The sequence below is a fragment of the Dysidea avara genome, chromosome 4 (assembly GCF_963678975.1).
Source record: "Dysidea avara chromosome 4, odDysAvar1.4, whole genome shotgun sequence".
In the NCBI taxonomy this organism is placed as follows: Eukaryota; Metazoa; Porifera; class Demospongiae; order Dictyoceratida; family Dysideidae; genus Dysidea; species Dysidea avara.
In genome coordinates this window covers 49,903,782-49,916,649 of record NC_089275.1, presented here as the reverse complement: position 1 = coordinate 49,916,649, position 12,868 = coordinate 49,903,782, and the positions used below count along the sequence as shown (strand labels likewise).

General features: G+C 37.3%; 1 protein-coding gene across 1 annotated transcript in view; it reads left to right on the top strand.

Moving 5' to 3' along the window:
- Positions 1 to 12,525, top strand: part of LOC136252651 (cysteine-rich motor neuron 1 protein-like) — a 42,864-nt gene extending 30,339 nt beyond the window's left edge. The window contains exons 7-11 of the mRNA XM_066045178.1: positions 5,240 to 5,410; positions 5,462 to 5,662; positions 7,634 to 7,846; positions 11,981 to 12,151; positions 12,203 to 12,525. Coding sequence (XP_065901250.1) covers positions 5,240 to 5,410; positions 5,462 to 5,662; positions 7,634 to 7,846; positions 11,981 to 12,151; positions 12,203 to 12,447 — 1,001 coding nt within the window. The 3' untranslated portion in view covers positions 12,448 to 12,525. The remainder of the gene's footprint in view (positions 1 to 5,239; positions 5,411 to 5,461; positions 5,663 to 7,633; positions 7,847 to 11,980; positions 12,152 to 12,202) is intronic.
- The last annotated feature ends 343 nt before the right edge of the window (positions 12,526 to 12,868 follow it).

Here is a 12,868-nt window from a genome sequence, read left to right as displayed (position 1 = left end):
TCTTTTGTAAATAATGATTGGGGCATAGTCTATGTTTGTTAAAATTTTTGTGGTGGGACCACAATGGGCTCAAGAGATATAATGAATTATGATGTGGTATGCGGTGGAATTTGCAGGCTATTATTGCTGTATTGGAGTGTACACCTCCAATAACCACTCACAACAAGGCTATGCCAAGTTTGTCTTACAGAGTGAAGGTGTCTAGGTACATTGCAACCTGTATTAGTGACCACCTGTATTGAAAGGCCACCAATATGCTGCAGTTAAATTATACTTCTTCAATGTATAGCACAAAAGCCTTTCTAGCAAATCCAAAAATGGTCCTTATTAGACAGGTTGACTATAAATTATAGATCTGACCACCATGTGTCCCTAAACATCATGTAAATGTTGTACCATCTCTTCACAAGTATCTTCTTTATTGATTTGAATCCCACTGTAGTGGATGTAGCCATATTTAAGTTCCATATGTGGCTGCATAGATACATACAACAGAACTCCTCAGAAGGGATACCTGGATACCTTGATAACCAGGACACCTGTTTATACACTGTATTCCCACTCTATAGCGGTGCACATACATTTAGACCAAGATACTTCTGTAGCTTCTGTAATATGAGCACTTTATTATGGTCCTAACAATGGAGGGGTTTTGCCATATACGTACATGCATTAATTGTACCTCATTGTGTGAAATTAATTACTACATTACTTTACATTCACGACCACTTTGAAGATTAAGTCGTAATTTCATACACATACTCACGTAAGAAGTAAACATGTTGACCACATATTTAACATTTACCTGTACTGATCTTCAAAATCGTGAACACAAAATACTTTGAAAAACCATTAATTTTAGTAATCACGCATTGAGGTGCAAGCAAGTGTTAATAATATAAAAACTCTTGGTTCAAGTAACGCATCTACTATATACAGTGTAACTCTTCTATTCCCTAGACCATTGAGAAAGTGTTCATTTTTGAGAAACCACAGACTTGTCTTGGGTCCAAAATGTACGTACAATTATAAAGTGAGATCATGAGGCTATCAAGGTACCCAGATATCCTTTTTGAGAAGGTCTGTTGTACCTATGCAGCCATGTACATAACTTGAATAGTGTAGAGTGGGGATATGTATGTAAGTGCACTACGGCGAGATTTTACTTAATAAATAAGGTATAACTGAAGAGATAGTACAACATTAATGTGCTTATGGATGCATGATGATCTCGTTTATAGTCAACCTGTCTAATAAGGATCATTTTTGGATTTGCTAGAAAAGATTGATGCTTTGGTGCTACACATGAAGATCAAATTAAAGTATAAATTAGCTGCAGCTTATAGATGGTCTTTCAATACAGGTGGTCATTAATACAGGTTTCAATATACCTAGACACCTTCACTCTGTAAGACAAACTTGGCATGGCCTTGTTGTGAGTGGTTATTGGAGGTGTACACTCCAATACAGCAATAATAGCCTGCAAATTCCTCCACATACCACAACATAATTCATTATATCTCTTGAGCCCATTGTGGTCCCACCACAAAATTTTAGCGAACATAGACTATGACTCAATCATTATTCACAAAAGAATGTGAAAATTTTCAAGCAGCAGTTTTCAAATATAAAGGATTAAATTTTTCAATGAAGTACTTTTGAACCATAATTAAGTTCCCATAATTTAGGAATCACTGGAAAGGTCAATCAACAGTCTTCCATCAGTGAAAATTGTGTTCAAAAATATTTACACAGTACAAAGTTGCAGTTGATTTTGTAACCAGAGATAGACCAAATTTTCATGAAATATTCAAAATATTTGTGGTCATAAATCAGAAACTATGGAATGTATGGAGCTAAAAATTTGCATGAGTGATAAGCACCACAGGTACTACAAACACACCAAGTTTCGTCAAAATCCGAGAGGTGACCCTAAATTCCTTGTTGATTTGACATGGAATGACCCATAACCGAGTTCAACCCTACAAAGGAGTAGCAGGTTTTATTAAGAGAGAACAAGGGTATAATTTGAAAACCCATATCAAGATACTCTAATAGAGCAGTCAGGTGTATTGTAGAACAGTCAAAATTACTCTAATAGAAGAGGTATTGATGAATAATATAAGGTGAACTTGAATATCATACCTTTTGAGTTTTTCATTTCAATAGATTGGATCACCACAATGTCTGACCAACCATACAAACCATATAACATTTATGACTTAAAGGAACCAAACATGCATACGCTGAAACCTCTATAATTTGACATTGTTTTGTATACCAAAATGTCTTTCTATGTAATACTACCTCAATAATCCGACATCCTTGCTAATCTGACACAATTTTCTTATCCCAATGAGTGTTGGATTATAGCGGTTTCTCTGTATTGCAAATAGTTTTGAAATCATAAACTAATAAATTTTTAACATTTTAATACTCAAAATCTGTCCCTGCACCTATAACTCACAACTAAATCTGGAAACCACCTTTAAAAAATCCTGGATATACTCCCTGGGCAGTGGTTTGCTGCCTCTTAGTACAAAGAGAGTTCTGGAGTTTAATGGGCTGTGGTTATTCCACTGTACTGGTATCTGTCTCTTTTGTGTTGTTATTGGCACACTGGAGTGATTCATGCTTGGCCACTTCAAAGTTGTAAGCTAGCTCTAACAACTCTCCCAATGGTTTTTGTGAAGTAAGTGTTCATTTTACAGACCCATCACAAACTTATTGTGTATGTGCAGATGGCTGCATGTTGCTTGGCCACGGTACCGTCATCCGTAGTGTAGGGACTTGAGCCACTGTTCAAAGCATCTGCTCCACGAATTTCAGTATGAATCAAAAGTGTTTATTGGTGGAGCTGTAGCCATCCTCGTCACCAATGTTAAGTAGATCATAAGTAATCAGTAATAATAGCACTACAACACTCAATTAAAATCTAGTTACAGTAGCAACTAACATACAGAGGAAGATCTATACATTTTTATGTACATGCACATATACAAATACAGTACAACGATTACATCATAGTGCATCCACATGTCCGGATACTACACAGAATATGGCAAGACTTGATGTTGTTGAGGTTCTGTCCAATTACAAGATGTTACCAGACGCTGTAGCTCAGCAATGTAATTTACCAGCAACTGTCCTTCTTGTTGCTTGTAGTTCTAGAATTGATAGCGTTCAGCCACGGCTAACTTATTGGTACCATACTGTCCATCTAGTTTAGCTTTCAACTGTGTGAATGTGAGTTCTTCTGGCTTCTTAGAGGCACACATAGCTTGTAAGTCGAGGAGACAAATGCACTGCAGTGAGATTGAAACCTTTGCACCAACAAAGGGTGCTCTACGGTGTTCTATTTGCAGAAGATGGTTTAAGGGTAAGATGGTCTCAACTGTCATGAACTGAATCAAACCAACTGTAATATCATAGAACATGTGCCTACCTCATCAGTGAATAACAGAGTACATTGTTCTGTATGTTTTAACCAGCCTAGTGACCTGAAACGACACGAATGTCTGGCAGAAAGATCACTGCCAGTTGGTGAACAAGGAGCAGCCATTCAGTATTTACTTGTATCACCATTGGTTCCACAGCAAAAGAGGACTATCTGTTCACAAGTGCAAAACTGACAAGACAATGTCTTGAGCTTCTTCATACAGCTGTATGAAGACCACATGACCTGTATGTTAGTAGGGAAGAGGAGGTGTGCGTGTGTGTGTGTGTGTGTGTGTACATGTCATAAGTATATTAGAGTTGGGAAATCATCAATATCTCATAACCAAGTGTTCAGATTATTATATATATAATGTATTTGGCCTCATAATATTAAATACGATAGGTCACATTGTACAATGTAACACTTTTAGTAGGGAGATCAAAGGCAAATTGCAATGTACAATACTTATGTACTGCATTGTTTGCCATGTTACAACTACCAAGCTGGGATACAACTTCCCATTAGAAGCATTCTTTGCCATGCTACAACTTCATTGGAATGCAGCCAAAAATTCCAGACCCACTATGTACATGTTTCACAATATATATAAACTTAATAGCCATAATTTAGTTGTGATTGTGGGATGCTATGTTTTAAAACTGTACAAACCAATGAAAAACGTACAGTTCCACAATCACTGTATACCTTTTAATCCAATAAATAGCACACACTTCAGTCATTGTACCACATCTACTAGCGAAGTACGTATTAGAATAAAAATACAAACTAACACAACCACTTTTCTAGACTAGAAGTATCAATTTCACTGTTTTCTAGCTGTGCAGCACATGTTACATCATACTGTAGTTTCTCTACATCAATATTATCCTGCACTTACTAGTGAAGTACATATTAGAACACAATACAAACTAAAACAACCACCCACACAATTCTTTGATACTCAACACAATATTGATGTGTGCCAGTTGCAACTGGTATAAGTGTGTACAGCCGTATGCACAATAAAGGCATTTTAAACTAATACCAACTCTTTGATTACTATATAAGTACTTATGTGTTGGAGTGTTCATCCAAATCCATGCATTTCGATACCTTGCATTATTGGTGTTAAATGTGTTGACAGAGTCTACCAACAGGCATGTTTTATCCATAATGCAGTGGTGAATGTTGGGGGCATAAGGGGTATGTGACCACCCCCCCCCCCCCCCCCCAAAAAAAAAAATCTTGTAAGCTTGAGATACTCTAATAGAGCAGTCAGTCAAATACTCTAATAGAACAGTCACCACATATAACACTTAAGAATCCACCACAGTATATGAGTTGCAAACTTTCATCTGCAGCCCCATCCCATAGGAACACTTAGCTATTATTTAGCCTGCTAGATTATTTTTTACAAATTAAATACACATGATCTTTCGTAAGACAATAGTCTCTCATATCTGCTGACTGATCCCTGCAACTTTTGACCAATGCAGACCACTTAAAAAAGAAATCATAACATTTAGCATAAACCCTACTCTAAATACGAAATTTCATTCCTGAAACATATAAAATGCTTTTAGCTTTGGGAGGGCTGTGCCCCCAGACTCCTGCTTCATATACCTACTATCCTGGTGTACCCCCCCCCCCCCCCCCCCCCCCAAAAAAAAAATAACCCTGGATCCACCTCTGATAATGGCTATTAAATTTTCTAGTACACTTCCTGTTACTATGATATCGCTACCTGTTGCAATTATGTTACTTCAATGTCACTTACTGTTGCAATAATGTTTATTACAGGTCCTTGTGTACAAGATGTTCCATACAATGGATCATGTGATTCCAGAAATGAAATTTACTACTATCATATATTTGAGGACAGGTGTTATCCTTCCCAAGACGGTTGTCGTGCTGTAAGAGGAAATGAGAACTCCTTTTTAAACCTTCAAGAATGTCTTGGCACTTGTAGAAGTGAGTAGACTATATTAGGTTGTGTATGTAATGTTGTCATTATCTACACAGGATCATGTGATGGCCCAGACACAGAGGATATTACTAGACTACACAGAGCAGCTTGGGTCACTAGTGACTGTAGCACATGTCAGTGTACTAATGGTCTTGTTAATTGTCAACCAATGAACTTGACTGAATGTCCTATACTCTACTGTGGAGAGGATGAACCAATAACACTAGTAGAAGGATGTTGTCCAGTATGCCCCAATGGTATGTTGTGACTGCTCTATTAGAGTGTTTGCTTGTATGCATGTTTTGGATGTGCATTCACAAAATCCATTAAAATGTCCCTATGGTTTATGTTTTGCCTGCATTGGATGATGTGGTAATAGTAGTACTAGGTAATAGACACCTGTTTAATACAGCAGTTATCTAGTAGCTGGAACTTTATGTGTCTTTGTTCAAGCATGTAGGCTTGCACCAATTATAACAGGTTAGCAAAAGCATCAAGCATTATGACAGCATAATAGGACAATTCAAGATTTTTAAAATGTGCAATGCTTCCACCAAAAACATAGCAAAACATGAACACACTACACCTTCAAGAAAATGTACAATGTTAGTATTTTATTGTTTTTTAGATGCTTCATGGAAACAATATCGGGATATTCAAATAGAGCAGTCACTTACTCTAATACAGCAGTCAGGAAGGGCTGATGTACTCTAATAAAACAGCCAAGCATCATTAATTTTTAGGCTTGATTTTTGAGCACTGGCTGCTCAAAAGTATAATAAGCTATTTTCAAAGCATAATTTACTCAAGCCTACTAGCATGTATCACTTCCTTAGGTACCTAACCTTTATGTGTAACGTGTAGTGGTCAACAAGTGTTTTATAACAAGTGCAAGGAAAAGTAGGAATTTTAGGGATCATAAAAATAAAAAAACAAGAGAGATCACTTACATCTGCAGATATACTAGTGGACATTTAATCCCTACTTCACTATACCCACAGGGGGCATACAATTCTGATTAGTGAGCATGCACATGCCACATCTAAAGAAAGGATGGCACCAGACTTATTGTTTCCATCTCAACCCTTGGCCCAACAATCAATTGCTGAAATGCGCCATGTGGCTATTATGCTTTGTTTTCAGCTATGTTCAGCATGTTATACAACATGTTCAGCCTATTACACAACATGTTCGGCCTATTACACAACATTTTCGGCCTATTACACAACATATTCAGCCTGTTACACAACATGTTCGGCCTGTTACACAATATGTTCAGCCTGTTACACAACATGGTCAGCCTGTTATACAACATGTTCAGCCTGCTATACAACATTACAAATGAAGAACAATGCAAGGAGCACATCTGCAATCAATCCAGTCACTATTGAAAATCCATTACAAAAGTAGGGAAGCTGCGCTGCCACAGGTTGTCACTTTGGCTGTTAGCAAAGGAAAGGGGACAAAGTTAAGTCAATGATGCATACATTATACTACATATCACAGTATATCACGAGATACTTGTCTAGCTGAAGCTACGTCAAATGGTGAAAGATCAAGTCAGTATCCCCAGCTGTTATAGTTACACTTATCTGAAGGCATCAGCAAATCAATCAGGCAATAGAAAATTCCTCTAAACTAATTAAAATTAACAATCTATTGGAAGCATTTTGGGTCATACTGAAGGCACTTTTAGGCTTTGTTATATTATTTAACCAGTACCATGAGGATGGTTACCGTGAGGATGGTTACCATGAGGATGGCTACCATGAGGATGGCTACCATGAGGATGGTTACCATGAGGATGATTTCTGGCCAATATATTTTGTGATAAAGTGCAAACTAAAGTTATTACAATATTATTGTAGGTGAAGCCATAGGAAGCTAGTAGAATTACTGCCAGTGTGTTCTTTCCCTCTGGGGATTCCCTGCCTGCTGGGAATTTCCATAAGGGATTCCCTGCTGAGGATTTTTCCCATAGTCTGTCTAATCTACAGAACAAAAATAGTAACTGGAAATGTTAATTTTCAGGAGAGCTCTCATAAAGGATAATGATGTAAACTTGACCAGATAATGTTTGTAGCAAATTAGTATAAGTGCCCAGCATTAGCTGCTGTCCAATATTAGTTGCAAAACTGAGTGGTATCTATGTATGGTATGAGTGGCATCTATATATGGTATGAGTGGTATCTATCTAGTACATTATCTTCCTGTCATCACTCACACAGAGTCATGTAATGCTACAGAGCAGACAGAAGATATTATAAGACTTCACAATGAGACATGGACAACATCAGATTGTGAACAATGTCAGTGTACTAATGGAAATGTGACATGTTCTCCACCCAACACCACATCACCTGGTTGTGATCCTGTCAGTAACTGTAGTAGAGAAATTGTGATCTCTAATGCTACCATGTGTTGTCCTGTCTGCATAGACAGTAAGTGTTTGTGTATAACTGTGTATATAGTTGTAAGACATGTGTATAACTGTGTAGTTGTGGGCGTAGGAAGCACTTCATGGTGGTGGGGGGGGGGGGGAGGGGTGCAGATATGTTAGGCTTGCGCCAATTATGCTGGCATAATTTCGGGCATAATAGGCTAGCAAAAGCATTAAGCATTATGCCGGCATAATCAAGAATTTTAATTAAAACACGCAATGTGCATGCCAACACAACATGAACACACTGCACATTATTACTGCATTTCATATCAAAAACCTTTATTTTTACTATTTCTTGACTGATTATTTACACTTTATGGAAATGAGATTCTAATAGACCAGTCACGTACAGCAGTCAGGAAAGTAGATATACTCTAATAAAACAGTCAGCTCTCTAGCATAATCTTGACTTTGAGAGCATAATTTTAAGCATAATAGGCTGGATTTTTGAGAACTGCTCAAAAGCACAATAGACAATTTTCAAAGCATAATTGGCTCAAGCCTAGATAATGTTAAGGATAGGAACTCAATGTATATGATGAAGCATACTAAACTAGAGAGGGTCTGGGGTAGTCTCACCCCAGACCAACTGCAAAGGTCTGGTGCCACGCAATAGAAATATTTGACTGTATAATGCAAAACCTTATAACACATAATCACAGTGCTTGAGCTTGATTATATGATGGGTCACTGCTTAAGCTGGATAACAGTACTGTAAAGAAACTTCAAAGACTGTTGACCACTAAATAAACCAGAAGATGAAAGGGATGAAGTGAGTCCTAGTTGCATGAAATAGAATACCTGACGTCAGAGGCATTCTCGGATCTGATCAGTGACTAGCTACTGTACTTTTGTTCAATCATGGCCAAATATTTGTACTGCATGGCATCAGACCCTTGCAGTCTGGGGCGAGACCATAGCCTGTTCGCATTCACCTGAGTCCTCATTTCTTGTTAATAGCTCTTTATACAAGAACCAGCTGCCCAAACATTTAGTAGGACTGTGAAGCCCTTTAAACACATTTGGCGGGAGCTTAGGTGAACATGTACTGACTAAGGTGCCTTTCCCCCAACAAAATTTTTATAGACTAATGCTCCATGATTGATTTTCGGAGTCAAACGTGCTGGAATCAAATACAACAGTGTATTTTGTAGCTTACCTCTGTCAGTCATGCACAACAATCCTGATAATACAAGTACACAGTGGAGTTTTCAACTAGAGTAGGGACCATAACACATTGATAAAAAGTACTGAAACAAGCTGGAGTAGTGGACGATATTAAATCACAGTAAAACAATAAGAAGTATTATATCCCTACTGTGCATTTCCATTATGGTATCTTGAGCACAGTAGGGATATAACACTTCTTATTGTTTTACTGTGATTTAATATCATGCACTACTCCAACTTGTTTCAGTACTTTTTATTGATGTGCTATGGTCCCTACTCTAGTTGAAAATTCTAAATTTTTATGTGTACTTGTTTGTTAACTTTTTTTGTAAATAAATTATTATGACTGGTGAATCCATGCATACCGCATCTGAATGGCACTGCACACCCCAATTATCATCTGAAAAGTGAAGTATCCATTACGCTTCATTGTCGGCTATGTTGAACCTGTTACACAGCAGTACAAATCAAGAACTGTTTGAAAAGCACCTCTGCTATCAAAATAGCCACTATGACAAATATTGACGATTTCTGTTATGAAGGGAAGCCATCACGTGCTATCGCCAAATCGACACTTTTCACTGTCAGTAAAGATGAATGGGACACAAAGGAGGACACTGGTAAGTCCATGAAGAATGCATTGTACGTACTGCAGTATGCCAAAAGGCACCTGTCGAGCCGAAGTGACATCGAACAGTGAAAAAATCAAGCCCGTAGCCTTAGCTGTTATCGAGTTACGCTTGTCTGAAGGCATCAGTCAGTTACTCAGTCAGTCAGTAGAAAATTCTGTTAAATAAATTATTTTTAAAATTCCGTAGCAACTTGTTGAAAGCGCTTTGGGTTGATCTGAAAGCTTGTTTGGGCTTAGTTTTACCTAACCAATACTGCCTCATCATCGTCTGGGAAAATTGAGGCTGTTTTTTGGGTGATTTGATTTCGTGGGCCACGCCTACTCTGTGGTCCCTGTACACTATTGTACGATGAAAATTAATTTTAGAAGTGCTGCTTATGACAAGTGTTGTTCTGAATTGTTGCCAAGGTGTTGGTATGCAAGCTAAATGTTTAACGGATTGTTGGTTAAGCCAGATTCATTGGAAAGATAAATTGTCCAGTAATCCTAAACAGTTGAGAACTTAAGAAGATGACCAGCTAAATTTTTGGTGGCCATACATACCCCCTCCCCCCACTTTCTATGCTTATGGCTGCAGTTGGATATGTACACAACTTGTTAGGTTAATTGCTAACAATTTTGAGTGAAGTAAATGTACTTATCTATAAAGGTGTTTCTGGCCCACCACAACAAAAGGATTAGCTACAGGGGCGTACCGAGGGAGGTTTCCAGGGGTTTCAGGAAACCCCTTTGGATTTTACACACTACTTGTCTTGAAACATTAATAAATTGAAACTTCAGGTTTCCAGAACCCAGAACCTGGAATCTATCATGGAACAGGACATATTTTAAACATTTATAGTTAAATAATAGTTTCTAACGTGATATAGTATTTTTCTGAATTGTGATTTTAATGAAAAGATCGAGATACTCTAATAGAGCAGTCAGGTAATATAAACCACTCTAATATAACAGTCATTTAGTTGTAGTGGAAACCCCTTTTCAAAATTCCTGCGTACGTCCCTGAGCTAGTAGTTGTTGTCAACAACCATTAAAGTAGAAAGGGTTAGCAGTTGTTGTCAACAACCCCCTCAGGTCAACCCTCATGTCATCAATCTTTTTCTATATACCAACTCAATAATCAGCTGCTAAGCTGACAGAAAATTACTGAAGTTTACAAAAATCTTGTTTTACACTACAAGGAGGCTGGAATGCCATAACAATAGTCTTGCAGCTAGACTATTACTGTATATGGTTTTCAATCTGCTGGATAATTTTCCTTCCTTCTGCTATACAATAAAGTACAACGCTTAGCGTTTGTTCTTGATTGTAATAAAGCACTTGGCTTCACTGGTTCTTTAAAAGTAGGAGTCAAATGTATTTGAATTAGTATTGGTAATTCTCTGGCTTGCTTGCTGTATCACTTTTGGTAGCACCAATGATATTAATATACATTTTAAGCATGTTTGGTGTAAGTTTTTTGTGAACAAATACAGTAAGATGTAACACTAAATTATGTCTTATAAGGGAATATTCATCTTGTAGATACAGCAGCAGATCTAGATGGTTTTGACAGAAACCCGTTTTAAATTTAGCTTGTTGGCAGTCTTTATTATTTCTGTATTGATAATTTATCATCGCAAAATAAAATCCATATACACCATTAGTGGCATGTTTGACTACCACCCACCCATGAAAGTTTACAATCAAGCTACATTAAAAACAATCAAGATACTCCAATAGAGCAGTCAAGTAACTACTCTAATAGAGCAGTCATGCTAAGCAAAGTCACAACTTTTGCTCTGTAGTTTGAGTTTGTTTATTTCACATATTTTAAACTAAAATTAGAATTAGAAGTTTGTTACTGAAATTTAATTGGCTGAAAACATAAATCCCACAGCGCCATGCTTATATTAGAGACCACATTTTGAGGTGATACAAAACATGGCAATTATGTCCCTGTAACATTGGCAATGCATAAGCATTTAAATGGATAGTAACAGCTGTGATGGAGCTGTAATGGGCTTGTTTCTACTAATTGATGCTACATTAAATTCTTGTACATTTCTTGTTTACAAGCAGTTGCCAAGGTACAACAATGAGTTGAAGTGAAGTATATTTAGTTAGACTCAGGGTTCTAGTAACCCGTAGGCCTTATAGTAGCATCTGAGTGAAGGGGCACCACAACACAGGCACTTCATGTTAAGAACGGTGATAATGGTATTGTGTATCCTATAAAATCTAATTTCAGAGCTTCAAAAACTTCAAAATTTTCTTGAGCCATATGTTTAATGCCTTTTTCCTTATCTATAATATCACTTGTGATCATGTGATGTCTATATTTATTAACAGCATGTGAGAAGAATGAAGTGACTTACTTTGATGGAGAATCTTTCATGGATGGTTTGTGTACTTGTCAGTGTGTAGGTGGACAGATCAACTGTAACACTGAGATGTGTCCACCATGTCCTCATGGTACCAGTCCCTTCAATGTCATTGGTCAATGTTGTCCCGAGTGTTTAGGTATGTACTTTGATCATGTGATCCCTTACTTTACTATGATGTCATATATAGGACCATGTGGGCTAATGTCACAAGAACCAGAAATATTGTCATTATTTGGTGGAGAGTGTAGTTCATTAGCTCCAGTGACATTAAATCAGTGTCCAGAACAATGTGTGAAAAATAATGTCGTCAATTGTTGTATACCATTAACTGCTGCAAGACAAACAGACTTTGAGTGTCAATTTCAACCAGGATTCACCATAGCTCTCAAATATTTAGACACTACAGATTGTAATTGTTCACCATGTGGATAGACTCCTTTTGTACCGACAGCCAATAATATACATATATATTTTTAATATAGATTTATAATTATTGTCAGTGAAAGCTTACTTAGCTGCCAGCTTGCTAATTAGGCCACCTTATGATGGAAACAGCAATGTGAAGTAGGTCCCAAATATATAGCTTTGTGATTTCTTTAATGAGACCACCTCATTATAGTGACCATGTCAAGTAGGTCACAAACATAGCTAAGGTGTACTTCATGACCTCATTAAAAAGACCACCTCATTATAGTGACCATGTCAAGTAGGTCCCAAACATATAACTGAGAAGTGCTTCTGGTTGCTACAGAGTTGACTAATAAAGAGAAATCAAAAATCAGTTTTAACAGCAGCCTTAGTCTTAAAAACTCTTAACACTGCAGTCATGTACTCTAATAAAACAGTCAGGTGC